The sequence below is a fragment of the Taudactylus pleione genome, unplaced genomic scaffold (assembly GCF_031769625.1).
Source record: "Taudactylus pleione unplaced genomic scaffold, aTauple2 ptg000273l, whole genome shotgun sequence".
NCBI classification, from domain to species: Eukaryota; Metazoa; Chordata; class Amphibia; order Anura; family Myobatrachidae; genus Taudactylus; species Taudactylus pleione.
In genome coordinates, this window is record NW_028284675.1 from 2,879,522 (window position 1) to 2,907,221 (window position 27,700).

The window sequence follows — 27,700 nt, forward strand, 5'->3', positions numbered from 1 at the left end:
CTGTTTCTGAATCAGACAAAAGTGCAAAAGGAGATGCTTTCGCAATTTTCAGCAGACTGTGGACATGCCACAAGAAGGAATCGCAGACTGCCATACTGTACGCTGCACCATTGCATATGCATCTTCACAGAGGATATGAGAGTGGACAGTTCACTCCGTGCATGGGCCAGATTTCTCTGTCTGTGAAATAGGCATTTCTGGTCAGAAACTGGCTAAGTATCACGTAGAGGTATGGAACATATGCGTTCTGTTGCAGAATCACTCACTAAAACATCTGTGCATAACTGACACTAATATTTCTATAGAAAATAGACAAGTAATTAAAGAAATATACATCTAATTTTTTAAGTCTTTAATAAAGATTTTGTTTTAGAAGAGTGTACATTTGTAAGAAAGTTTTCAGATTCTTTAACATTTACAGAATACCCCCAAAACAATTTTTTGTGGTTGAATACATCAGTCTACTAGTAATTCATAAAAGGTTAATGATTATTTGTACAGTACATCATTAAATGGAGGTTTACAGTGTAAGGTACACTACTATAACTCTACCTTGCCATCTAGTGTCCAAGAAATTAAGTACAACATTTATTTAGTCTCAATAGTGCTAGAGTAAAGCTGGCCACACACTAGACAAACTTACATCCAACCAGCCAACTTGTTGATTGGTTGGAATGAAAATCTGGTAACGTATGGGAGTAACCGATGATCAGCAATTTGTTCCTAAATGCCAGAAAACAGATGAAAATGGTAATTCAAACAAGTTTGTTAAATGTTTGATCTAAACTATTTGTTCAAACAACAGTTTTGGTCCATTTTCCAGTGTTTGGGAGCAAATTGCTGATTGTATTCCTTACCAGATTTTCATTCCAACCAATCAACTAGTTGGCTGGTTGGACAGATAATCTTTAGATGTGTGGCCAGCTTAACAGTTGTCATAACTTAATTTTATATATTATTAATCAGATTCTTAGATATGTCCGATTTTTACCCCAATCTTGAGAACAAGGACATAGTTGCAATGTTTAAAAGACTGGATATCATACATTCATCATATAAACATGACATAGCTGCCAACAAGAAAGTTTGTAGGAATATGGTGAATTTATGTAGGTTACTTACAGGTGTGAATTGAAAGATCTACAGTGTCTAGACAGACAGTCAATAGGTCGACACCACATGGCCAACAGATAGACATGGTCAAATGATTTAAAAAAAACAAACAAAAAAAAAAACAAAAAAAAAAACTGTTGAGCTTTTGTGTATTATTATTATTTAAACCCTAATTCTCACCCTAACCCTTTCCCTAGTGCAGTGGTTCCCAGACTTTTTTGAACCATAGCGTCCTAGAGTATCAGCGTTGTTTTCACAGAACCTCTAAGCCAAAAGTTTGTTGAGAAATTCAGAAAAGAATGTAGTAAACTGTGCTTATCTGTTCAGTTATGTGGTGGGGGACAGGTTTGTGCTTCTGTTTGTCCACATATTTACATTACATTGACCATAAATAATTTGCTTTGGTGCTGGACCACCAACCTGAGGGACCCCTGCAAGTGTCCCGAGCCACCCCAGGGTGCCACAGCGCACAGTTTGGGAACCACTGCCCTAGTGTCAACCTTTTCTGTGTCAAGCTTTTATCCATTGTGACCTATTCAATATCTAGCATCTTCCATCTGCATACCGTTACTTACACATCAAAGGGTCTCTGCAGAGCTTGGAGCACTACAGCCCCCATCACGCCATGTTTACTGAATGTGTATGTTGCGCATCTTAAAAGTTAGTTTTCAATAAATGTTATTACCTTTAATGTGGGAGTGAGCCACCTTGTTATTATCTTTTGTAAATTTATTGTGGAACTGGAGGGGGCAGAGAAAAAGCTGGCTTGACCCAGGTCAATTTTTTCACATATATATATAAAATATCATAGAATTGGACCCTGCTTAAATTACGTAAACTAATTTGACTGCCTGTGTACGTAAGAGTGAACTAACGCGCAGTGCACATGCTCCGTCTATCACTGCACGCGTCATGCACATTAAGGTGCCTCAGAACAGAGGAAGATATGTATTAGAAATGGGACAGGAGAAGGGTGGAGAGCGGGAGGGAGGAGTGCGCGCGCGACAGGGGCGGCTGGGTCTATAACTACTAGTGTGTATATTATATACACACACTAGCCATGAAAGAATTTCTGTGCACGGAGAAAGTTTCAAGCATTGATCACGAGTTCTTTTTGCAACTACTCGAATTAACACTTATGAGGAACCATTTCTTTTTCGACGGGCGCTTTTTTTCTCCAATGGACCGGATGCGCGATGGGAAACAACGTAGCCCCCTCGTATGCAAACATTTACATGTTTAAGGAAGAGCGTCTTATGTTCTACAATGAAGCAAAAGTGTCTAATCACATCATCGTGTTTGCTAGATACATAGACAATCTGTTCATACTCTGGTCTGGCGGGGAACATGAGTTCATAACTTTCATGGCAAATATCAATTCCAGAGCTTCGCCCATAAGACTTACATACCAGCACAGCTTCCAATCATTAAACTATCTCGACATCTAAGTTTCCATCAGTAATGGCCACATCAACATGGGGAATTATTCCAAACCTACTGACAAAAACACCTTGTTACAAGCGAGCAGTCACCACCCTGTAGCCCTCAAGAAGGGTCTTCCCAAATCTCAAATGATTAGGATAGTGAGGATCACAAGCGACATCACCAAATTAGAAGCGAGTCTAGACAAGATCGTCAGCAAATTTTTGCAGAGAGGCTATGATCCTTCCCTTCTATCTAAACAGAAATAAGAAGTGTTAAATATTCCAAGAAGTTCTTTGTTCATTCCTAAGAAAAAGGACCCTGAGGCGCCTATTCCTTGGAAAAGCCAATACAGTACCTCCAGTGCAGTGATTCACCGTGCCACCCGAGCCCTTTGGCCCATTGTCACCACGGATAGAGACTTCCCCTCTTTAAGAGGTAAGAGACCCTTAGCCTGCTTCACCAAGGGCAGAAACATTAAAGATGTAGTGGTCCACACTGACGTTTCTAATTTTTAATCCAGCAATAGCAACTCTACAGGCACCTTCCTTTCCAGGAAACTGGGCTGCTACAAATGTTTGAGGTGCACCACATGTCAACATATGGACACAGGCTACACTTTTGTACACCCTCATTCAGACCGTGTTTTTCACATCAGACATGTCCTGACATGTACATCTTCCTTCATTACTTATCTCATCAGTTGCCCCTGCGGATTACATTATGTAAGGAAGACCCCCAGGACGATGAGGGAACGGATGGTTCTGCATCGATCTGCCATTAAAGCAGCCCTCGCTGAAGTGTGTTCAATTGAAGTATTTACACTATTATCTCTATTGTGGATTGAGATTTTTTTTTGTCCCTTTTTGTTCAGTACCTTTATCTAGGTTCCTCTATTTTTGGACTCCTACTCCCTTTGACTAGTCCTTGTATTTTTCCTCTAGCCAGATGTGCTTTTGCACATACGATCCCCTCAGCATCAGTGGTGCACCATGCTTATGCTATTATGCCTATTGTTCCCCGTTTTCTGTTTCCTGTTATTAGCAGAGTTAAACCTCTGTTTTCTTCTATAGACTATGAGAAGTTAGTACTAATATGTACATGTGCCGTTTTTCACTGTGGCTTTATGTGTTTTTCACAATGGCTTTATTTGTTTTTAATGTATTTTACTGACTTTTATCCACTTCTTGTATTTCTTCTTTTCTTCCAGGACGACAAGCCACGTCTTAGCGCAGGCGTCCTGGTTGTCTTGGCTACCAGTGACCCGCAGTGCGATGACTTATTCAGTGCGGGACTCTGGCTGCGTCACGTGGAGTCCCGGGCGGCGTCCGGTTAGACACTCTTTGGCGGGCTTCTCTTAGTATAAGGTAAGCGCTCTTCTTCTTTTCACTTTACTTACCTTGACAAACAAGCATGCGAGCCCCAAAACGTTGGTGCTATGTGAAGGATCACATTAAATTCTGTTTACCAGTCTCCGAGTGCCGCTGATTCTCCATTCCTCTATACACCAGTTGCAGATGGCACAGGTGCACCATTGTTTTTGTACAGCTGAGTGCTGGTCCAGCGAGATAGATAGGAGAGAGAGAGATATACAGTATATTATATATATATCTATATCCAGTAGGTCCGGTACGCTCTTCTCCAAATAATTGGACCTGGGTGGTAGGTCACCAAATTTTTATAGCTTGTGGAAGTACATTGCTGGTAGTTGAAAAAGTCGTAACCCAAGGGAGATGATCATTTTTCAATTCTTTAGGCTTTGACACTAACAAATCATCCCTATTAAGTTTCAGAACTCGCTCTTTACATAAATGTGCAAAGTGGCTAATATATAATCTATATGTATTCACCAATGCACTTGTTTGACCCTTTGCATTGAAAGCCGCAGAAGCGTCTTGGGTTGGCATAGCAACCCCGGAGGTGAGACGGGCCACGTCATTTTCAGCGCGACCCGCGCCCTCCGGACACGCGAACGCGGCTGAGATGCAGCTCAGCTTGATTATACACCGGATGCGGTATATAGGTAAGTGCACTGTATGTTATTTGTTTGTTATATATTCCTGACGGGGCTGCAATGGTCCCGAAACGTTGGAAGTAAACTTTATTCTTCAATTCCAGGAGTGACGCTCTGTGTATTGCCGCAATAGTGGTTTTTCACTTTGGTACTGTATATGTACAGCCGCGGGGGGGGGGGGGGGGGTTAGGTTTAGGGCTCCCGGGAGGGGGGGGGGGGGGGTTAGGGTTAGGCACCCCCCGGGAGGTTAGGGTTCGGATAGGGGAGGGAGGGTTAGGCACCCCCGGGGGGAGGGACTTAGGTTTAGGCAGCGGGGAAGGGGGGGTTAGGTTTAGGCACAGGGGGGGAGGTTAGGATTAGGCACCCCTAGGGAGGGTTAGGTTAGTTGATACTTACCTTTAGGACGATCTGGATTTCCTCCTTGGTCAGGCAGCCGCTGTCGGGAATTAAACAGCCGGCGGTAATACATATCACACCCCATATACACACACACACACCAGTGTGGGTGGCACTTCCATGTAAACGGACAATCAAACCAGGTGCCCTCCGGAGAAGCTGCACAGCGGGGGCTCCAACATATACACAGACCGGCGGCACTCTGTAAAAATAATCACTACGGCAGCAGGTGAGTTGCGATCAACGTTTTGATGTTAATTCATCGTCATAGAGAGTACGAGCGGCGCACAGTATAGGCACATTATATAAATAGTTTGGGATGGGGGGGAGCAAACAGTACTGAGACATCCCAAAGTCCCCTGCACAATGCCAGGAGCAGCAGGCTTTGCATGGGGGGGGGGGGTGGAAAGTACAGTGCAGTACTCCTATAGCACTGGGACAGTGTAGTGACCTCTGCTCCATCTAGCTGCTTTGGGCAATGAGCAGTGGGCAGCAATCTTGCTCTCTTCTCTCAGTGCCCCAGTCAATCATCTGCCTGCTGCTGAGAAGACCAGAAGAGGTTGCCTACAGCACAGGGGACCACAGCAAGTGGCAAAGGGATATCCCAAACACCAGCGCTGGCATTAACACGTTCTGCGAGGTTCCAGGAGAAACACACTTCGGCAGCAGTCAGTGGAGGATAACCCGCAGTCAAGGGCAGCAGAGGCACCACAGCAAGGGAGAGTATCCGCCAGCAGAACGGTCAGACCGCGGTGCACCACGGAGGTAAGCTTCATGCAGCCGAATGTAGGGCCATTGAGCGGTGGAGACTGTGGCAGCGGGTCGCACCCAGGAGTGCATTCGGTTCAGTGCAGCATGGCTGATCATAGATAGACTTCGGCACCAGGATCAGCTAAGCTGGAAGGTAGGGCAGAGATTTAACAACTGAAGCTAGTTAAATCTAGGCTGATTGCATTTTCCATTAGGAGGTATGGGAAATGTGATCAGCATGTAGAATGGCTGCAAATTTTAGAGCATGGAGGAGATTTTTGTAAAAAATCTCCCCCAAAAGCCCTGTGATAAATTTATGTGAAACTAAAACAATGAGAAAATTGTGTGGTTACAAAACAGGGTGCCACGGGTTGATGTTTCAGGACTGAATAAGATTATTTTATGGTCATTGTCAGTGGTTTCCAATCTGTAGCTCACCTAGCTGCAGTACTGCCAAGTAAACTAGGAGGAAGTGACCTCTGACGCATGCTTCCCTGTGGTGTCGACGCCATGGGTGGAGCCACAGGGAAGCACGTCAGGTGATTGCCGCAGCTGTGCTTCCCTGTTACACCCACGGCGTCTACACTACGGCAGAGCGAGTGACTCCCGCCCAGCCCTGCTGGAAAATCACACAGCAGCCCTGTCTATACAGTATCTTTTGCTCCTCTACTGCACGTACCTCCTTGGAGCCAGTAATTAACAGTGAAATGTGCAAGTGCTTACATTTTTTTTTTTTTTTTAACTACAACAATATCACTGTAATTATTAAACGCATTGTTGTTTTCTATGAAACTTTTTTTTTTTTTTTTACATTTTTCCTTAAATGATCTTCAGCTATTAGCCAGATTTATTTTTCTACAATTTTAGTAGTTCTTCAGGTTTCATTTTACTAAAGTAGTTCACACCTCAATTAAGGTTGGCGACCACTGGTCAATGTGCTGGGTAGAACTAGTGCAGGTGGCTGCCAATCATAAAATATGTGGACAAGCAGAAGCACAACCCTGTCCACCACCACATAACTAACCCTGAACACAACGGGTAAGCCCGATTTACTTCATTTAATATTTTTTTTCTGAATAAAAATTTTTACCTAGTGCTGCTGTGAAAATGCTGATTCTCAAGAACTGAATTGCCTCATTAGGAAATAATGTTTATTACAAAACAAACAAGCAGCTCTACTCTCCCAAAGCAAGTGTCAATGTCTTTATGTATTCCACACATACTGTAATGGGAAGGTTCATACACAGCCCAGTGAGGGCACAGCACAAGAGTCAGAACAGAGGCGTATAACGGTTCCATGTATTGGCTGGATGACTCCATAGCCTGAGTTACAGTAGTATTGGATATGTCATCTTTTCACTGTCATCTTTATTGGTCTTCATTGTACTCAACCTCTTGCGGAAGTAATTTCTGGAAATTTATGAAAATCGATTCACTTGTAGCGCTGGTCAGGATAACCCTCTCCACAAAGGGACCTAGCAAGACAAAGCAGTTGCTTGTGACTGAATTACACATTGGTTTAGTGGTGTGCAGTGCGTCGTTGCTTATTAAATAGGCTCCTAGACTACTAGGGGTATATTTACTAATGTGCGGGTTTTTACAAGTGGAGATGTTGCCCATAGCAACCAATCAGATTCGAGCTACTATCTTCTAGAAGGTGCTAGATAAATGTTATGTAGAATAGGATTGGTTGCTATGGGCAACATCTCCACTTGCAAAAATCCGCACTTTAGTAAATAAACCCCCAAGAGTCTCCTTATTGTTGTGTCTATCAGATTTCACATAATTTATTTGCCTTTGCCTGGAGTTTACCTATAGAACAGCGAATGCGGCTACAAAAAAACAATACATAACGCATCGATACAGTATATGGACTGCAAGCCATACATGTGTCTATATTTCATTTGTTGTAATAACCATTTCAGGGCAAAAAACAGATTACTTGCCTGGTTTTACTGCTGGTTATTTCTCTGCACTATTACATAGCATTGAAATACTGTACTGGCCAGGTAATACATGGGATCTGGTCATAATCCCGACTGCGGGGATTCTGGCGCTCAGAATGCCAGCGCCGGAATCCCGACACCTGTCACAATCCTGGTGCCAGAATCCTGACCGCCAGAATCACGAGGGTAAGTAGCAGGGTCAGGGGGAGGGTTAGCGGGTGCAGGTTAGGCACCAAAGGGAGGGTTAGGCACTGGTTATGGAAAATACAGGGGAGGGGAAGGTTAGGTTGAGGCATCAGGGAGGGAGGGATAGAGTTTGGGTTAGGATACTGACTCCACCCTACCCTATCGGGGATGCCAGCATCGGGATTCTGACAGCCGGGATCCCGTACCCTACCCGAATACATACAGCAGTAAGATAATCATTATGATGACACTGCCTAGGACAGATTCCCATTACCAGCACCAGTATGCCGGCAATGTCAATGTTACATAAAGCAATTTAACAGTTTTGTGAATGTTACTTTAAAAAGGCTGTAAAACCTGCATGTTTAAAGTTATACCAGCAACAATTTTAAAATACAGTCAGTCAAAATAATGTTTGTCGATATGATAACTGCATATCTTCACCAGGGTATACATACTGCACTAATTTTAATTTAAAGGAACTGCAGCAAATATAAAAGGATATTTACAAGAAACAATTGGTTTTAGAATATGTATAAAACACGTGTAACCAAAACAAATGTAATACACAGGCTCATAAGTTTCTGCATAAAATCTGACCACCAGTTACACTAACAGCACACACGTGGCTGTTCTCCATGAAGGCTCCAGCTCTGTGGCTGTGTACAACTTTTTAATTACAGGAGCAGACTGCAAGAGGTAGCTGCCACTTGCAGGCATACTGCATAGCTATTAATGTGTTACAATGACTTAACTTTAGATATTCTGTAATAGGTCTGCTAAGCCTTATGTAGGGTATACCCATGAACAAATCGTTAGATCAGACCGTTCTTCTGGCCCAAAATGTCTGGACAGAAAAAGCACCTGTGATGTCATTATCGTGGGTTCCTGTGGTCTGCATATCAGTCAGTTGGTCACGTGTACACACAAGCAGATGTGAAAAAGATCTTTCAGATATATTGTTTCTGCCATGCAGCATGGCCGATGCAATATCTTTGTGAAAGTTGTTCTTCACAGATATTTTAAGCGAGATGTAATCGGGTCCGAGTTTATCTCACAACTCTGCAAATGTAATAGCCTGCGAACTTCTGAGTTCGGGAGTCTGGGTGAGTTTTCCCCAATATAAATTCAGACCTTTTAATGTAACTAGCATTCCCACTATTGACTTCAATAGTGAGAACCACTAGGCAACCTTCAGTAACCTCATTTGCAAGGTATCCTCCTCGTATAGGACAGTACCTGTCCCTGGGGTCGGTTAATTAGTTATATTATTTTCCGAAAACGCTGGATGCCTACGGGGACATAAGAGGACCAGAATAAGGGATATGTGTCGTAGATTCTACTGGACGTGAAGGACTACAGGAATACTAGGTGAGCATTTGTGAATGTGAGTGTGCATGTTTGCTTTAATAAAATGTTACTGTTATGATCTGTGTGTGTTTTTTTTATATAGTTATTTTGCAGGTGAACTAGAGTTACCAGTAGGCCCTTAATGCCCCGCATGCTGGTACTTGTGATTCTCCAAGTACCAGAATGCGGGGGAGGCTTGCTGGGACCTCTAGCTTCCAGGAAAAGACAATTTATTAAAAAAATTATTTTTTTTACACATACAGTCCATTTGCAAAATCAACCGGGCACCCGTCAGCCAGGGGTGCCGGGGATAGCCACGGGCTATCACCCTGGCCTGGAGTGCCCGAAAAGGGAAAACCCCTTTATTGGGGGGGGGGGGGGGGGGTCCCCACCACCCAAGGGGCTGACTAGTGATCAAGTTTAATGCTTTGGTCAGGGGAACCCGGTGAAAGAGTCCCACTAGTTGTGGAAAATACAGGGTACCCCCTACTCATGTTATCCTCTGTATTTCCACAACTAGGACCAGCTCAACAGAGCCTGGTGCTGGTTCATAAAATACAAAGGGGACCCTACACAGCTTTTCCACCCGTGGGCCGCAGTGCCCTGTGGGTGGGAAAAGTTGCGGTGACCAATCACCGCTGGCGAGTAGATGCCGGGCGCATGCCCACAGTAACACAGGGTGAACCCTACACATTTTTTGCCCTGTATTTTATGCACCAGAACAGGCTCAACAGAGCTCGGGGCTGGTTATGCTTGGGGGGTGTCCAGGGCTGCTGATGCTTTCTGTGCAACTCAGACCTGCTCAGGCTAAACTTGCTAGCCTGAAGTAGGTCTGTTTTCAGGCAGTAACAGTGTGCGAGTTAACCACTCGCACTCTATTACATTGCCGACTTGTATACTCACAATGGCAAAACATCTGGATGCGTGTTTTGGCATTGCGAGTTGTGGGGGTGTGAGAAACATGCGAGTTTGCCTGTTCTTGCACTCTATTACATAGGGTTCTGAAGCTAGTATAGCTCTATACTCGCACATTTTCCAAACTCGGACCCCATTACATCTCGCCCATTGTGTGTACACACTGCCAGATGGACTGAATGATATATCATCTAGTGTGTACCCAAGCATTAGACAGGAACATGTTTCAAAGATTGTGCTCACCAGGAGGCGACTGAAGAAAGAGGCCATACAACTTTAATAAGAAACCAAAACAGCAGCTTTTCAAAACCAGCAATTATCTACGTTTAACAGATTTTAAAACAATACTATTAAGTGCAAAATCAGGTGTGTTTTGCACTTAACAGTATTGCTGTTTTAAATTCTATGGGCACATAAGAGATAATACGCAGCTTTGAAAAGCAACTGTTTAGTAAATATAGCCCTATACATCCAAATAACTATAACAGTTGTTTCTATCTTTTTTATTCTCTCTGTGTAGTGAAGCATAACTTTTTTGAATAAGCGTTAGCTGGCTATTATGTAGAATAATCTCTAAATGTGGTGTTCATTTATTGTTGTATTAGGTCAGTAGTCGGGTTGGTTACGGGATGCCGACATTTGGAATCCCTACGGTCAGAATCCGGACGTTCGGCATCCCGACAGGGTTAGAATACTGACTTGTCGGTCAGTATCCTAACCCTCCCCCTCCCTCCCTAAACCTAACTTCCCACACTAGCGCCTAAACCTAACCTCCGCCCCGCAGCCTGATTTATAATTTATATTTAGTACTGGCAGTAATAGACCACTGGGTGATAAGACCGCAGTGGGATACAACTGGCCACATGCTTCCTATTCCCATATAGAGGAAACATGAGGCCACTATTTAGACAAGATGCAATTCTTCCTGCGCACAGTATTCATACGATGCCCCCTGACCTCTGCTCCTGTTCCACCAGTTGCTCTGTTCCTGGGCACCTCTCCTCCTCCTGATTCCATCATTTTATAGGTGTGTCTGCAAAACTCCAGAGCCTCAGTGTGTAGGTCTCTATGGTGGCTGATTCAATTACCTGCAGTCCTTGCCATAGGGTTTTATCTCCCGGGTTAAGTGCCCGATGCTATTCAATTATTTCCCATGGTAAACCCGCAGCTATCACATGGTAACCCATAGCTCTTGGGTTAAGTGCCAAGGGGCTATGCAATTACCGCCCTCAGTAAAGCCGCGACCAGCCAATCAAGCACTAGTCAAAACGGATTTCTGTTCACACCTCAGCAGGATTCAAGTAGAAATACGTGTTAAATGCACCCTCGGGCCTAGTTGCTCGCTGTAAATTAATATCTTTGGGTACTTAAACATGGAGCTAAAGCCCCATGGTAAGTTTTGTGTCTAATTGAATTGCCCCATAGACCCCCATCTCCATCCCCTCTTAATGTGTGTGTTTGCCTTTCTTTCCACTTCTTTTTGTTTCTGCCTCTAATTAGGTCTCTCTTTGACCAATGAGTTTATCAGCCAGCCATGCACTAGAAGCAAATGCTGTGTACTTGCTCCCCAGGCTAAAATTTGATAGACAGTCCATACAATACACTGTTACACACATTGGCTGCTGTCCTGTGTGCTTCCATGACCTACATAGGCTAGCCACACCGTCCTCTGCTGGCTGCCCATGCCCCATCACACCACGTCAAACATTGGTCTCTACCATTGCTTCCCCCACAGACACTGCTGGGTTTTTTTCCACTTCAACTTGCCCGCACATGATGGCCATGACCCCTCACTTTGCACACATCAGTGCTTGGGATGGGAGGGGCTTGTACTTGTACCATGGCTCCACACTATGCTCTGGCACATCTGTTTCTGGCAGGTGTATCCCAGTCAAAGCTGTATTAAACAGTCATATAAAGCAGATTTAAAAAAATTCCAGGGATCCATTTGGAAGCAGCTGCTTTTTTTTCCTTTTTTAATATAAATAATTTTACGCAAAAAATGCTGGACATACACTCACCAAAACTCAGTGGCTTGTACTTGCAGACATCTTTTACAAGGGAATCCACATTGGCAAGTATGTGTTCAAGAGGCATGTCCATCTGGAAGAAACAAAGACAAAGTCTGTGATTATGGTAATAGGAATGGACCAGGATAAACGTAAGAACCAAGTTTTATTTATCAAGGGAATGCATATTGTAAGTATATGCATCTTTTAGGAATGGGAAGTAGTTGGCTTGTCCACAGTCAGAATGCAGACAAACATTATGTGGACATTGGAACGCAGAAGCCGTGATATTGACAAGTGTGAAATGTTGATAGTTGTACTGTCAGCACGCATTTGCCAAAATCACAGTGCCAAGTTCTGGTGTCCCCACAATGCTTGTTAACATTCTGATTGTTGACAAGCCGTATGCAGGGCCGTAGCTAGGGTAGTGCGGCCAGTGCCTTGGCACAGGGCACGCTGTTTGGGCCTGTAAATTTTTTGTTTATTATCATTCTCATTTGTAGTTTCCTTTTATTTCATCCCCAGCATCTCCTGGCCTCCCCTATCTCTTCCATGGCCCGTCCCCTTTTTTAGGTGCGTTATGCCCTTTGAAAAATGGGTGGCGGCACAGGGCACCAAAAAGTCTAGTTACGGCTCTGGCCGTATGTATCCATTTCTGAAATTAGGAACGAGATTTATCAGTGGATGATTTTGATATAACTGCCTAAATTTAGTGATGCATAGAACAATTTGCAATTCACCTAATCTGCATATAAAGCAAGAAATCTCAACAAGCGGTTAGGCTTTATGGGTATTGAGGCACTACAAGCATCAGCATTCTGTTAGCCAATGCATGCTGGAACAGCTCCACAATACTACTGCATTCCTTTGAAAACAATGGGACTGGAGGGAAAGTCTGGAAGTCAGTAACAACTCAACAAATTACAGCCAATCATGGATTGCCAGCATGTAAACATTGCTTGTGATTGGCTAAGGTTTTCTTATTAATTCCAATAGTCAATGCATTTCAAAGGGTTTTCTTCACAAATTAAATTCCATTGCCTTATTTAACTGAATGGGAAGTGCTTAGTTTTACCTAAACTAGATATAATTTGAATATAGTGGAAGTATGGGGAATGAATTAAAGATCTATTTATGGTTATTACCTCTGTACAAAATCATCCATCTCTCTTAATATGAATTTATATTTAATCTGAGATTTATTTTAGGCAGTACTCCACAATTCCTTTCTAGATTTTAGGCCAGTGGTTCTCAAACTCTGTCTTCAGGACACCAAACAGCTCACCTTTTCCAGGTCACCTAGCAGGTGCACAGGTGTATTCATTACTCACTGATACATTTTAAAAGATCCACAGGTAGAGCTAATTATGTCACTTGTGATTCTGTGAAGTGACCTTGAAAACATGAACTGTTTGGGGTCCCGAGGACTGAGTTTGAGAACCTGTCTTTCGGCTAAAGCATTACTAAGGCAAAACTGAAAAACATCTCGTCATCTGGGTCACAAAGGTAAAGGAGTAGCTGAATTCTGTAGTAACAGAAGTAACCATACTGAGACATTTATTGGCATGATCACAAGAGGTTTAGCAGATGGTTAAGGAATACAGCTGTATCAGATCTGTAGGCGATCTGTTACTCTTCAACGATCATCGACAATGTAGTTTTTTTGTGAGGATGCGGTTATGTTATGGCACTTTAAAATATCAATAGTATACACTAAAGCATGTTTTCATATTGCTCAAAATGCATTTTACATTGTGGTACATTTCTTTCAGTAAGACCATTTTAGTCTTGTGGAATAAAACATGTTCTTTTTGCTTTCAATGTACACCTTATACACATAGCCTGTACACCTGTACACCTTAAACACATAGCCTGAATTTTATTCAATATATTAAATCATTTTGTGCATGTGAACCATCAGAAAGCAAATGTGTCACTATCTCAGCCTATGCTAAAAAAAATAATAATTTGGATTCTGGAGCATTTCAGATTTCATATAAGGGATACAGCTTGTACATCTACTAAAATGTAAGTAAGTTTTCATTTCCATTAGCCCTGGATCCCTGACACTTTCGACAAGAAAAAGTATAGAAAGTTTTTTATGTCACAATGACAAATATGCCTTAGGGTAGGTCAATGATCTCAACCATATTTGTATCACAAAACCTTTACAAATAGTCATGACGCACATGCATTGTTGAAAAATTAATGTCCGTTTCCTGAAAAACTGTAATAAATCCAAAGCAGCAAAAAAAACAAAAAAACCTGTATCAGCATACTGTTGCTGTTACAATCAATAAGACAATTTTTTTTAAGAAGATTCATATTTTGAGTGGTCTTTGGCATTCAATGTGCCTGCAGCTTTGCCACTCAATAGATTTTGAGATGAACAAGAGCTAAACCCGTAACTCACACAACGCAAGTAGCAGCAAACTGAATCAAGACTTAATAATTCACTTTGTCATACAAGGATATGTTTTGTGTTGAGGAGCACTCAAGACTTTTAAGGGGCATACACACTAGATGATAAAAGTGAACAATATGAATAACGATATCGTTCAACGATATATTGTGGTACCCCCAAATTTGTGCCCAAATAGGGATCCCCAATTTTTTAATTATATATAGATATTACTGCCCCATTCACTATAGTTGCAGGGCTAGTGAACTTTATGTGACCTTGCTTCTGGTAGTCCCTTCTGGGCATGTGCAGCCCAAGGGACGATTATGTCCCCTAGCTAGTAACCCCTTTGCCCGGGAACAAGCTCCTTCCTTGATTGGGTCCCTGGGTGACCAGGCGGAATGGGTTCGATTCCCGTCAGCGGCGGCCCGACAGGAGCAGAGTGCGACGCAGCGGAAGCCCGACAGCGCTGGAAATCCCGATCGTGGATAGGTAAGTATCCACTAACCTAACCCTCCTTAGGGGTGCCTAACCCTAACTTCCCCCCCAAGTGCCTAACCCTAATCCCCCCTGTAAGTGCCTAACCCTAACCACCCCCTTCCCCGCTGCCTAAACCTAAGTCCCCCGGGGGGGTGCCTAACCCTAAGTCCCCCCTGGGGGTGCCTAACCCTAACCCTCCCTCCCCCTAGCCTAACCCTAAGTCCCCCCGGGAGCCCTAAACCTAACCCCACCCCCCTGTCCGCTCGCGGCGCCTGTCATCACTACGATTGTGATGCCGGGCGCCGGACTCCCGGCGTCGGGGAAATGCGGGTGTCTACATCTGGACGCCCGGCATTTCACCCTTGCCGGGATAAGACAGTCGGGAAGCCGGCTGCCGGTATATAGGCAGTCGGCTTCCCGACCAGGCAGAGGGCCCAGGGGGTGGTGTGTTACTGGGGCCCCCAGTCCACTCAGGGAACCGGACCGGACCCAAGAAGGAGGGCCCAGAGAGAAAGCAAGGGCTTAAGAAGCTGATCGCTGGGGAACGGCGGGGGCTTAACACAGTGAAGAGTTGAGGAAAGGAACAGACCTGTGCCGTGGAGAACCTGGCACAGAGTAAGAGACCGTTGCTGGACAAGTGTAGGACCTTGCCCCTGTTCAATTAATAGTACCGCCCGCGGATCTGTCTCTCCGCCACTGCCGGATGCCTTACTTCACACCGCTTACATGCTCAGCTGTAGATGGGACCTTACCAGGCTGTTGCTGCGGAGAGCCGAGTGTGTGGTGACTGGACGGAGCTGGCATGTGACCGGTGATTCCCTGCCTCCCGGGAGAAGGGGAACTGACCCTCTCCACTGCAGGCTGCGCGGAGATGGGCCCCGTCAGGAGTCACTGTCTGCCACTGCAGGAGCCTGTGGAGGAAGCTTGCAAACAAGGAAGACCCCATCGGCTTCCCAGAGTAGTGACCGCGGAGCCCTGAAGAGAAGACTGCCGCTGATGTCCACCGCGCTGCCTGAGGGGACCGCTGGGGAGAGGTTGCCGGACTGCTGAAGAGGAGCCCCTGGTTACCGAACTTGGTGAGGACAACCCTAGAGGAGATCCGGAAGCAACGGTCAGAAGAGGGGGCAGCCCTGAAAAAAAGCCTTGAGGACCCCTGGATACAACACCTTGTCCAGCCGGACGGAACCCCCGAAGTGGAAATCAATTCTCCCCTGAGGTGCCTGCCGGGGATCGTTCGGGAGGCTCTGGTTCGGTGCTTAGCATCCCGGAGCTTCCCTGGACATCGATAGGGGTTGAACAGCCACTGCTAGCGGTGAGACACTACCATCCTCCCTATACCTGCTCCTTCCCCTGAATTGCTCCTAGCCATACCCCTGTCACTAGTTAATTACCCTGCCGGGACTCCCCTTTTTCCCCCTCCACTGGGCCCAGAGTTAGTTTGGGGTCCTGCTTCACTAGTTACACTAGGCCTAGTTAGATTGGGAAGTTGTTTTGGGGGTCAGGACAGGTCCCTAGTTTGCATCATCCAGCTGTGTGAGGGAAGTAAGGGACAGGATACCCCCTTTCTCTGTCTCATATTTGTTGCTTGTTGGGGTACTTCTTTCCTTGTAAACCTCTGGTTCATGCTGGGAGGGAACGTGATTTGATTTATTGTGTCAGCTCATGTCTGATGAAATTGTGATTACTTTAAATGCTGTTTTCTTGCCATGAAATGTATATGTATTCACTGGTAGGGGTGTAAACGCAAATGTCTTTAATGCACTGCTTGTTGCCGGTATCTACTGCAGGGTCAGTTTATTTGAATGTAATGTATATTCATCCTTGACGGTGCCTAATTTATATGCTGACATTTCTCAAAGCAATGTGTATTTTACTGTTAAGCATTTGTCTTGTTAATTTCTGTGCTGCAATGTATATGTGATGCTTATTTGCCCCTGTGTATCCCCAGCTGGCAATCTTTTTGTGGTAAGTGTTAGCAAAGACTGTGTTTAAAGGCTACAATTTGCCAGTGACCTACTGCTTCCAGCATAATCTATGTGTTTCCTCTATTTTTCTCAGCAAAGGCTCAAGGGTTAGCAAAGACTGTTGAAACGCTACAATCTGCCGGTGAACTACTGTTTCAAGCATAGTTTGTGTTTCCTCGATTCCTCGCTTCTTTAGTAACAAAAAGCTTTGTGACAACTGTGCTTCCTTTTGTTGACCTCTACTTGCCAGCTGGGGTCACCGATAGAGGACAGGGTGGTGTAAAGTAAAAACGTTGCTTTTGTAATCTGCAAGATTGTATTCTGCCTTTTGTTTGCATTTTATACTAATACTGCCCATCCACTACATGACATAGAAATGACAGCACGATTACAACATTTTAATCGTGCTGTCGTTTCTATGTCTGTGATGTGCGTACACTGAACGTTCAGTGTAGGCACATTCATCATCCCTGTACACGCTGGGACTGACGTGATCGTCAGGTAGACTAGCATATACAGGCGATGATAGATGTCAAAAAATGTCCAGCGGGCACGCACATCACTGGTCATTTTTGACATTAAACTGCCTGATTTGTGGGCGATTACCAAGCGATTGAGCGATAACGACGTTCGTTATCGCTCAATAGCTAGGTTTAATCGCCTAGTGGATGGGAAGCTTAAATGTTGTTTAACCATTAACAATAATAAAATAGCGTTTTACCTTCCTTCCTGAGTGGTCACTGTGTCTGCAAAAGGGGGTATCACTTAGGCTTGCCTCTCTGTCACTGTGTGTCCTATCTTAGCTACGGGAGATTGGCCACAGAAGCATACCGAACCTGAACCTGGGCTAATCGTGCATCACTATACTAACTTCCAGAGCATCACATATCGTTCATATCGTCCAGTGTGTATGCAAAAAATGACAAACGGTGCGCACTTCCGCGGGTCGTTAACGATGTTTGCCATCGTGCAAACATGCAGGCCAATCTGACGATATCGTCAGAAAGTGCCTGTACAGGGATGTGGCAGGATGACGTCACTGAACGATATTGTTTAGTGTGTACACCCAATATCATTTGTCCTGCACTCCGGCAAGTTCAAGGGAAATCTTTCATCAATATCGCTCACAACACACATCGTCTAGTGTGTATGAGACTTTGAGGGTATTTTTACTAAAGTGCTGGTTTTTAGAAGTGGGGAGGTTGCCCATAGCAACCAATCAGATTCTACTTAGTTATCTAGCACCTTCTAGAATATAATAGCTAGAATCTCTACTTCTAAAAACCCGCACTTTAGTAAATATACCCCTTACAGCAGGGGTGGGGAACCTTTTTTCTGCTGAGGGCCATTTTGATATATATATATATAACATTATTCGCGGGCCGGGTGCAGGCCACGCCCCCTCGATGTGACGTCATACAGGGGTGGGGTCACAATTGCCGGTGATTACAGCAATGTCCGGAGCATCCAGAGGATGCTACTGGAGCTGTAAGGGCAGCGGTGTGACCGTCTGAAACAACCTAAGGACGCTCCAGGCATATTGCTGCATAGATTATAACTGCAGGGTGGCACCCTGCTAGCCAGATGAGGCTAGCAGAAAAAAGCTCCAAGGGCCAGACCAAATGATTCCGCGGGGCTTATATGGCCCCGCGGGCATGAAGTTCCCCATCCCTGCCTTAGAGCTTAGTTCATGTTGCCTCACTTCATTTGTCCTCACATTACACCTGCCCATGTCTATACAACAGATGGCTCTGTTAGCAAGGTAATGTTTAGAAATCAATGTTTCAGTTTGGTAATGTCTTATGAGGACAATGATAGTTACAACATTAGATGAATCTTTATGCTCTATAAAGCAGACTTCATACTATAAATCTTAAAAATAAATAAAATGGTATGGAGCCCTTGAAGGGTCGCAAACTGCAGGTATGATAAATTTTACTATTTGGATTTGTACTATTTCAAACAGTAGTTACCAAATAATAGACAAAAACTATTATTTTACAATAACAAGGAGCGCTCCTTTTTATTGTAAAATAATAGTTTTTGTCTATTCACCTAGAGTATTACAGATATACTCGGTAGGAGCAGCAGAAAGTTATTATTATTATAACGCAATAGCAGATTAATTCTATTTTTAATAATTTTATTATATATGCGCCTGAAATTTATTTGTTGTGTTTGTTACCAAATAATATACTGTATGGCTATTGATACAACCTACTCCATGGTGAGCATATATTTCAGTTTGTTTCAAATGTACAGACATTCATTGCTATTAGCTGCTACCCAGTACTGCTACTGAAATTACCTATATGTTTATGTTATAAATAGGACAACTCCTGTCAGTCATTATAATTTGGAAGGCCTGTTCTAAAATTCAAACCCTGCAATTAAGATGCAGAACAGCTCTCCCCTAGAGGTAGAGCATGTCTTGGAAAATCAACAGTGTTTCAAAGAAAAGGCAATGCAGCGAGAAACTGCCAACAGTGATACGGCCATATGATGTGCAAAATCAGTACTGGTTCAGCCAGTAAGTAAGTTAAGAAAATTCAAGAAAATAACAGCACTTTCAAGAGCTACAGTTATGAAACAACTATTTATGCATGAACGTCACTATTATACCAGTGAAGAAGTCTTACAAATACATCATAGGGTTCGATTCCCACTACGGCCTAAATGTGTGGAGTTTGTATATTTTCCCTGTGCTTGTGTGGGTTTCCTCCCACATTCCAAAAATATACAGGTAGATAAATTGGCTCCCAACAAAAAAATAACCCTAGTGTGTATGTGTGTGAGCATGTGATAGGGAATATAGATTGTAAGCTCCACTGGGCAGAGACTGATGTGAATGTCCAAATATTCTCTGTAAAAGGGCTGCGGAATGTGTGTGCGCTATATAAATAACTGGTAATAAATAATAAAATAGGTTACAAATATCACAACCTTCTCCAGGAGCTGTCCTTATTATACAGGGCCAACATAACAGTGTCAATAACCAATTAGCCACGCATAGGCCCTTTGACCATTTTTGCATGACTTGGTCTTATTATAGCAAGTCATGCAATGGCCATTAATAGACAAGTTGATAGTGATCACCTTCCACTCAATGTCCAATAACATTCCAATGAATTTTGATTATATTATTATTATTTTTTATTTTCTTACTATGGTGTAGACCAGTGGTTTCCAAACTTTTTCGAATCAAGGGGCCCTAGAGCATCAACATTTTTTTCACGGCACCGTTTGGCCAAAAGTTTCTTAAAGAGAAATTCAGCAAAAATTAAATTAAATAAATTGCTCTTATATATAACCCTTAGGTACAGTTGTGTGGCGCTTCTTTTTGTCCACATTTTTTTGCATGGCAGCCATTAGCAGTGGTTTTGCCTATCACAATGACTAAAAATAATTTTATTTGGTACTGGACCACCAACCTGAGGCACCCCTGCAAGTGTCCTGAGGCACCCAGCTTGGGAACCACTGGTGTAGACTGAGGATGGAATTTAATAAGTACACTTTCAGCAATTTTTTGGTAAAGTTATAAAGCTCTGGGTTTACTAAAGGCAAAGTTTCCAAAAATAGCAGAAAAACAGAATTTTTTTTAGTTATCCATTTTTTTTCCTAAGAAAACACAAAACAAACTAATACAAAAATCTGCAGTTACACTGGTTAAAAAAGCAAAAGTAAAAACACCACACCAAACAAAAATAGGGGTTGTGACAGAGATAGAGCTGAAATTGCAGCCTGTCACTGTGAGGGGGGAATGTAACACACCATCCCCCATTCCTGATGGACCAGTCCTATTGAGCATCAGGCCACCACCACTGCTATGCAGCATTGCCCGGTGGGTAACAGGGTTTATAAAAAAACAAAGCCTGTTTGCCATTTAGTAAACTGATTTATCCAGTGGTTTGAACTGCCAGCCATGCACAGTGGGTTTGAACTCACTCCTAACAACGCACTCCATTACATTCCCTCCTGAAAGTTAATGACAGTAGTATTTAGGAAATCTGTTAATCCAGCAGGAACCACTGTAGTGTGGTGTCATACAGCTTTCTATGAATGCTCACAATATTTAGAAAGTACGTCACAAAATCGTGCTGTAATTTCCTGGTTCAAAAGAACCAAGGCCTCGTCTGGAACTACCCTTAAACTACATGATGTGCTGTGGAGGCACCTGTGACTCTAGCGTGTTCCTTGAACGGGACACATTTATTGGAGACAGAAGAACAGTTCAGGAAAACCAATGATGCAGATTTTGCTCTCTCCTGGCATCTGGTTGGTTTCCGGAATCTTGATCATTCCTCAATGATTTCAACCTGAAATAGGAGTGGTTGCAATGAGTAAACCAAAAGGTATTTGCCTTAGTCAAAGTGAACTTTCCTCTTTGACATCGCCTGTCTGGCACCTATGCTCAGTGTCAGCAACTGACACATGACAGCCTGCTCTCTGGAGCACAGCAATGGCTTGGCAGAAATGGCAGCAGTGCCCAGTGTGCTGCAGATCACTGGCATCCAATCATTGCAATGTGCAGCTATAAAGGATGTGGCCCTTTGATGTCCAGGAAGTTTTTCCTTTTCAGTTTTGAGTTGGAAGTAAAACCTATTAGGTTGATCATCATCTGATCGTTCGCCACTTCTTTACCACCTAGGCTATTCCCTATGCACAGTATGATTGGTTACTGCACAATGACGAAGCACACACTGTGAACTATGCCAAAGTATGACTGTATAGTTAACAGGCATGGTTTAAACACAGCCAATGTAATTAATGAAAAATTAACATTTCAAAGATATAACCAAATACAATGTAGCACTATTACCTGAATATAAGTAGAGACTGAGCATGCAATACGGAGTCCATCTAGTGATGAGTATACAATACAAAGCCCTACTTGTAGAGAAGGAAATATTACAGGAGACCTAAATTAACCACATCATTTTATGAAGACCAGTATATCATACAGAACCCAACTGGGGACCAGTTGGGTTCTGTATGACACACCAGAGCTGTAAAGATAAGCCCCATCTTGTGTGCAACACACCCCTCCCTTCTCCCAGATACCCTTTACATATATTGGGCAATGCATTAATAAGCCTCTATCGCAACAGGGCTCTTCACTTATTGATAAATATGGCCCTGTATCTCTTATATGAGGAACATCTTCAAGTTAACATGAAATTCAATAAATGGTATTATGAAACCACATCATCACAGTTTCAGGGTATCAGAACAGTACTTATAAAACTATTAGTTATTCCAAACAGAGGTTATAAGAACAGCAACGACATCTGGTGAGTTCTAGATATTTCTCCTGCATATGAAAAGCTTTTATTAGTAAGTATTGTGTACTAATCCAGCACATATCTGATCACCACAAGTGTTTGGCAAGACATTCGGGATCATAAAACTTTGTGTAGGAAGCAGCTGCAATGATCACGTGTTGAAGTTACTTATCAGGAAATGGGCATATGAACGTGGGGAGGCAGGAATCTTTTGCACTTACCGTTGCTATTTTAGTCTGCACTAAACATTCCTTTTCTACCAAATACTCATAGCAGCTTTGAAACAGCTTAATCATGTTGACAATGTCATTACCCACCGAACCTAAAACAAAGAAGAGGGGAGGGGTAAGATCGGTGATAACAAGAAGAAATTTAGATCCAGGAACACTTTTTATTTTGCAAAGACAATAACCATACTCTGCGGTTGCCCTATTCATCGGGTTGTTCCATATAATAAGGCTCCACCACTTGGGTGACAGTGTTCAGTTTTAAAACAGTGAACGTCAACAGACAAAGACATCTCCTCAAAGAATTTGGTCCTTAATTATATTTGTACAGGGCTAGGCCTGTTTCAGGAAAGCGCTTTTCCAATGCATCAATGTTTAGATAATAAACAAGCATGGCAAGTTGTTACGGCAAGGAAAGGTTGTTTCTGTAATGTCAACCTTAATATTTTTATTCTGATATCGTTCTATATTTGCCATCATCTGAGATTTTTTATTAGTATTCTATCCCATCAGACTTAAGTATTTTTTGCACACATTACTAGAACCAACCCCCTTCTCCTACTTTGTATAGCTGAGGAGTCTCATATTCAGAGGCAATGTTCTCATATGTCCTCATTCCCCTTTGCAGATCAGATTTTTTTTAAATTTCAAATCTTTTTGGCTATGCGCATGTGGACATCTTAACATCCATCTCTCATCTTGTGCTTTTATTTAGATAAAATATAATTAAAAAAAGGGAAAGATGGAAATACAATTTTACAGAACAAATAAAAGTTCATCCAATTAACAGTAGTATTAACTGCACTCTCCAATGCCAGGCACATAAGCACTGCAGCATGATTTCTTACAGAAAAGCATAACAGAGCATCATCTCAGTCACATTCCTGGTTGCCTTACTCACTTTATAATTGCAAACAACAAATTTAATGAAGCTATTAAAGGATGAAAATACATAAGTAGATGTACTTGTGCTATAGATCCCTGGTCGGGATGGTTCTCCTTCAGGCAGCCTTCAGGATAATAGTGATGTTGCTGTTCCTTTCTTTGGACCCTTTGTCACTCAAGACTTAGGGGTCTATGCACTAATAATCGCAGCACTGCCACGATTATTATGTATCCATCTCACCAGGAATATTGAAATTTTTAATGAAAACATACCCGCTATTCGAGGGGAAACTCGCAGGGACAGCAGTCGCGGTAACCATACACAGCAACAATACATAAAATTATGCAGAAACTGCGGTTTCTGCATAATTTTATGTAAAAATCAGCATTTTACAGCACTCCAGCTATACCTCCTGCTCAGTGGCGTCACAAGGGGGGTGACACCAAGCTGCAGACTCCCCCTCTGGTGACAGGAGCCGGGTGCTGCACTGTAGAATTACATGCAGCACTCGGCTCCTGTCACAGTGAGGGAGCCAGCACTACAAGCACACTGGTCCCCTGGGGCAGCCCGCACCTCCTGGACCCCCCAGAGACACTAAAACCAGGGTTCGGGTGCATGGCCCCGCCCCCACATGCAAGGCCACACCCACTTGCCCCAAGGTCCCACCCACTTTCTCCGGCACGCGCAGCACTCATTCTTATACACCCGCACCGGGTGCAACTAAAAGTAAGGACGCCACTGCTCCTGCTACCAACACACTGAACGTGGGCACATCTAAGAATGCCAATAAATCTACTGATAGATTTCCTCTATTACAATTGCCGTTTTATGGTATTAATTTAGTTATTGTTAGATAGCAAGCTGTAGGTTTAGAAGCAACTAGAATTAATATTTTTATTTTGTATAAAGGGTTAGAGAAGACAATATTTCTGTGAGAATGGTGATATGATGAAAGATGGTTTAAAACATTTAAACTAATATGAGCACTTCTGTTCTGGAGTCCTATACAAAACTTTACACAGTAAAAGCACATGAATGTATGACAGAATACAGGGTCAATGCTCCAGTAACAAACTCATTTTAAACAGTTGCATTCTTGCAACTTCAAAGTCATCAAATGCATTGCCTACATTTTTCTTACATTCAAATTGTCAAAGTGTCTTGCTGGCTCTTCATGGGAAAGCTAAAGGGTAAATATTTGATAGGATTGCAGATTGATGTTTTTATCTGGCAATTCTCAGCAAGTAAAAAAATAAATAATCAATAGCAAAGGTTAGTTTACAATTCAGTGTCTTACCATAAAGAAATAAAAAGGAGTTTTTACAATGAATATATGCACAAAGAAAAATATCTGGGCATTAATGATTATGTACATATATATCTTATACAATCTCTCTATATTGTTCATACCATACGATATTCTGTTGCTGGTGTCATCACAAAAATGATATACGTACCATCAAATATTAAGGAACTTGTTTGATTTGAATTTTTATAATAATAATATGGTCCAGGACTTACTTATAGAACATAATGATGTGCATTTACAGTGCATCCGGAAAGCATTCACAGCGCTTCACTTTTCCACATTTTGTTATGTTACAGCCTTATTCCAAAATGGAATAAATTCATATTTGTCCTCAAAATTCTACACACAATACCCCATAATGACGTGTAAAAAGTAATTTTTTTGAGATATTGAGATCTTAAACACAGAAACCATGGACTGGATAAGACAATTTAAGTAATTGACTAACTACATTTGAACACTTGCTATTTAGATTCGACACCTGGTGATTTCGTGTATCAGCTACAGTTCTGATAGCAGTGCCAGCCATTGTGGATATTACAGCACTAAGAAATCTGATAACTTTGTGGAATACATTCTCAACATATGGTGAGACAGTTTAATAATTTACATTCACATTGGGGCTGCACAAGTATGTCATTCTTACAGAAGCCCGACTAAACATTTACTCCATGTAAAACATTGTTTAAAAATTTAGACAGAACGTTTTTTTTTTTTTATGTATTGTATCAATTTACATTAGATATCTTCAATATAGATGTTCAAGCGCTTTACATCAAGTGTATATATCAGGGGTAGGGAACCTTTTTTCTGCCAAGGGCCATTTTGATTTTTATAAAATCATTTGCGGGCCATACAAACACACATTGGCAATGACAGGAAAAAAATAAAGCACATTGGCCCCCACAAGATAAAAACAAAATTTACATATGATAAAAAAATAGTAATTTACTTAGAACCTGAAAAATTTTCATTTTTATTTAAGATGCTGAAGTTCTGACTTTAGACAGGACAGATAATGGAGATTACATATAGCTCCTACGATAGTATACAGCTGCAAAGATGTGACAAAGACTGGGCTAGTGGGCTTGCAATCACTCATATTAAATAGTACTGGGGAGGGAATGGAGCTATTAGGACACTTACCGGGCAGGGTAAGTACATCAGCCAAAGTCTTGCAGTGGTACTGCCCTATGGAGATTACACAGTCTGCCCATAGCCCCTGGATCCAAGTGCTTTTAGCTTCCTGCAGCTGTTGATTGTTAGTCCTCCTCTCTCCACTGAACAGCGGCAGGCTGTCAGAGGCAGAGTGAGGGAGGAATCAATGTCAACAGCGGCCGCGTTACGTCGTGGAGAAACGGTCAGTGTCAGGAGCAGCCAGTCCTTGTGGTCCACCTCTCTCAGCCAACGGCACCTGGAAGTGCCCCCTAGCAGGAGCAGATTACAGCTGCGGAACGCAAATTTCGGTAGCCGGGTCAGCACTTGCCGTATATGGCCAGCGGGCCGGAGATTCCCCATCCCTGGTATATATAAATATACATACTGTATGTACACACACACATAATATATACAAACACTAAATATTGGTGTGTATCTGTTTTTATTGTGAATTTATTATGCATTGTGTATATTTAAATATTTTTTAAGACCAATAAACTGTTTAACTAATCTGAGACAGCTCATCCTTCTTTTTACTTTTATTCTTGCCTCTTACACTGCTACTTCAAAGCCGTTGCCTACATTTTTGCTACATTCAAAAAAGTTTCTTGTTGGCTCTTCATGTGAAAGCTAAAGGGTTCTCTCTGATTAAGAGTTTGGTAGGATTGCAGATTGTTTTTGTACATCTGGCATTTCCCAGTAAGTAAAAATAAAAATCAATAGCAAAAATTAGTTTCCAAGTCAATGTCTTCCAATAAAGAAAAAGAAAATCTAGTTTTTACAATGAATATATGACAAAAGGTACTGATTCAGCCACATTTCATGCACAGAGAAAAATGCCAATATTTGCTAATTTTTACAGTTGCATGCATCTGTGCAACCATACTGCATTTTTCCACATTATCCAAATACACTACAGCATATTCATTTCATTACACCCCCAGATTCGTCAGTTTCTCTGTAAAGAATGAACTTGATACGTGTGTTTTGCACAGAAAAGGAGGCCCCACCTGCTGCGACTCGCATCTACGGCATTCCCGGCAAAGCCACGCTCCCTAACCGCAATGCCACACTCCCTAATTTCAGGCAAGCAGCTGCGCCGTGCGCAAAAGGTCCCTCTTCCTGAAGTAAAGAAGTTGGGAGGTATGCCAACAGCCAGATTATGTCTGATCCCTGAAAACAGGATTTTGGTACTTACCGATAAAACCTTTTCTCCAATTCCACAGCAGACACTGGAGGCTTTAAGACAGAGGCCTCAATAGCCACGCCGTCAAAGCCAGCCGAGGTAAATCCAGATATAGGCAGGGACTCTGCACTAGCAAATCCGGTCGTAGAGGCAGTGGAAGTGGCCTGTCTGTGGATATATGGATAGACATGTTAGATCTGTAAACCAATGTCTCCTGGGCCAGACAGGAGCTATTATTCTTAACCTGCCGCCTTCCTGCTTGAACTTTCTGACGACTCTTGGGTGGAGGGATATCTGAGGAAATCGGTATGCCAACCTGAAGTTCCACCTCGCCGCCAGAGCGTCCACGAAGGTGGCCGAGGGGTCCCTCGTTCTGGAGCCGTACCTGTGGACCTTGTGGTTGTGGCGTGACGCCGTGAGATCTACGTCTGGCCGCCCCCACCTATCCACCAGAAGTTGAAAGATGTCTAGATGAAGAGCCCATTCTCTGGCGTGCATGTCCTGACAACTTAGGAAGTCAGCTTCCCAGTTGAGGACTCCTGGGATGAATATTGCAGAGATCGCTGGAAGATGGCACTCTGCCCCCTGCAGAATGTTTGCCACTTCCCTCATGACTGCCAGACTTCGTGTGCCTCCCTGATGGTTCATTGTGTCACTGTGGTCGCGTTGTCAGACTGAATCTGGACAGGCCTGTCGTGAAGAAGGT

At 42.9% G+C, this 27,700-nt stretch overlaps 1 protein-coding gene across 1 annotated transcript in view; it reads right to left on the reverse strand.

Moving 5' to 3' along the window:
- Positions 1 to 337: 337 nt before the first annotated feature.
- Positions 338 to 27,700, reverse strand: part of MRPL1 (mitochondrial ribosomal protein L1) — a 49,004-nt gene continuing 21,641 nt past the window's right edge. Inside the window, exons 7-9 of the mRNA XM_088481451.1 lie at positions 22,450 to 22,550; positions 12,114 to 12,195; positions 338 to 7,170 (exon numbers count right to left, since the gene is read on the reverse strand). Of these exons, the coding sequence (XP_088337577.1) occupies positions 7,064 to 7,170; positions 12,114 to 12,195; positions 22,450 to 22,550 (290 nt within the window). The 3' untranslated portion in view covers positions 338 to 7,063. The remainder of the gene's footprint in view (positions 7,171 to 12,113; positions 12,196 to 22,449; positions 22,551 to 27,700) is intronic.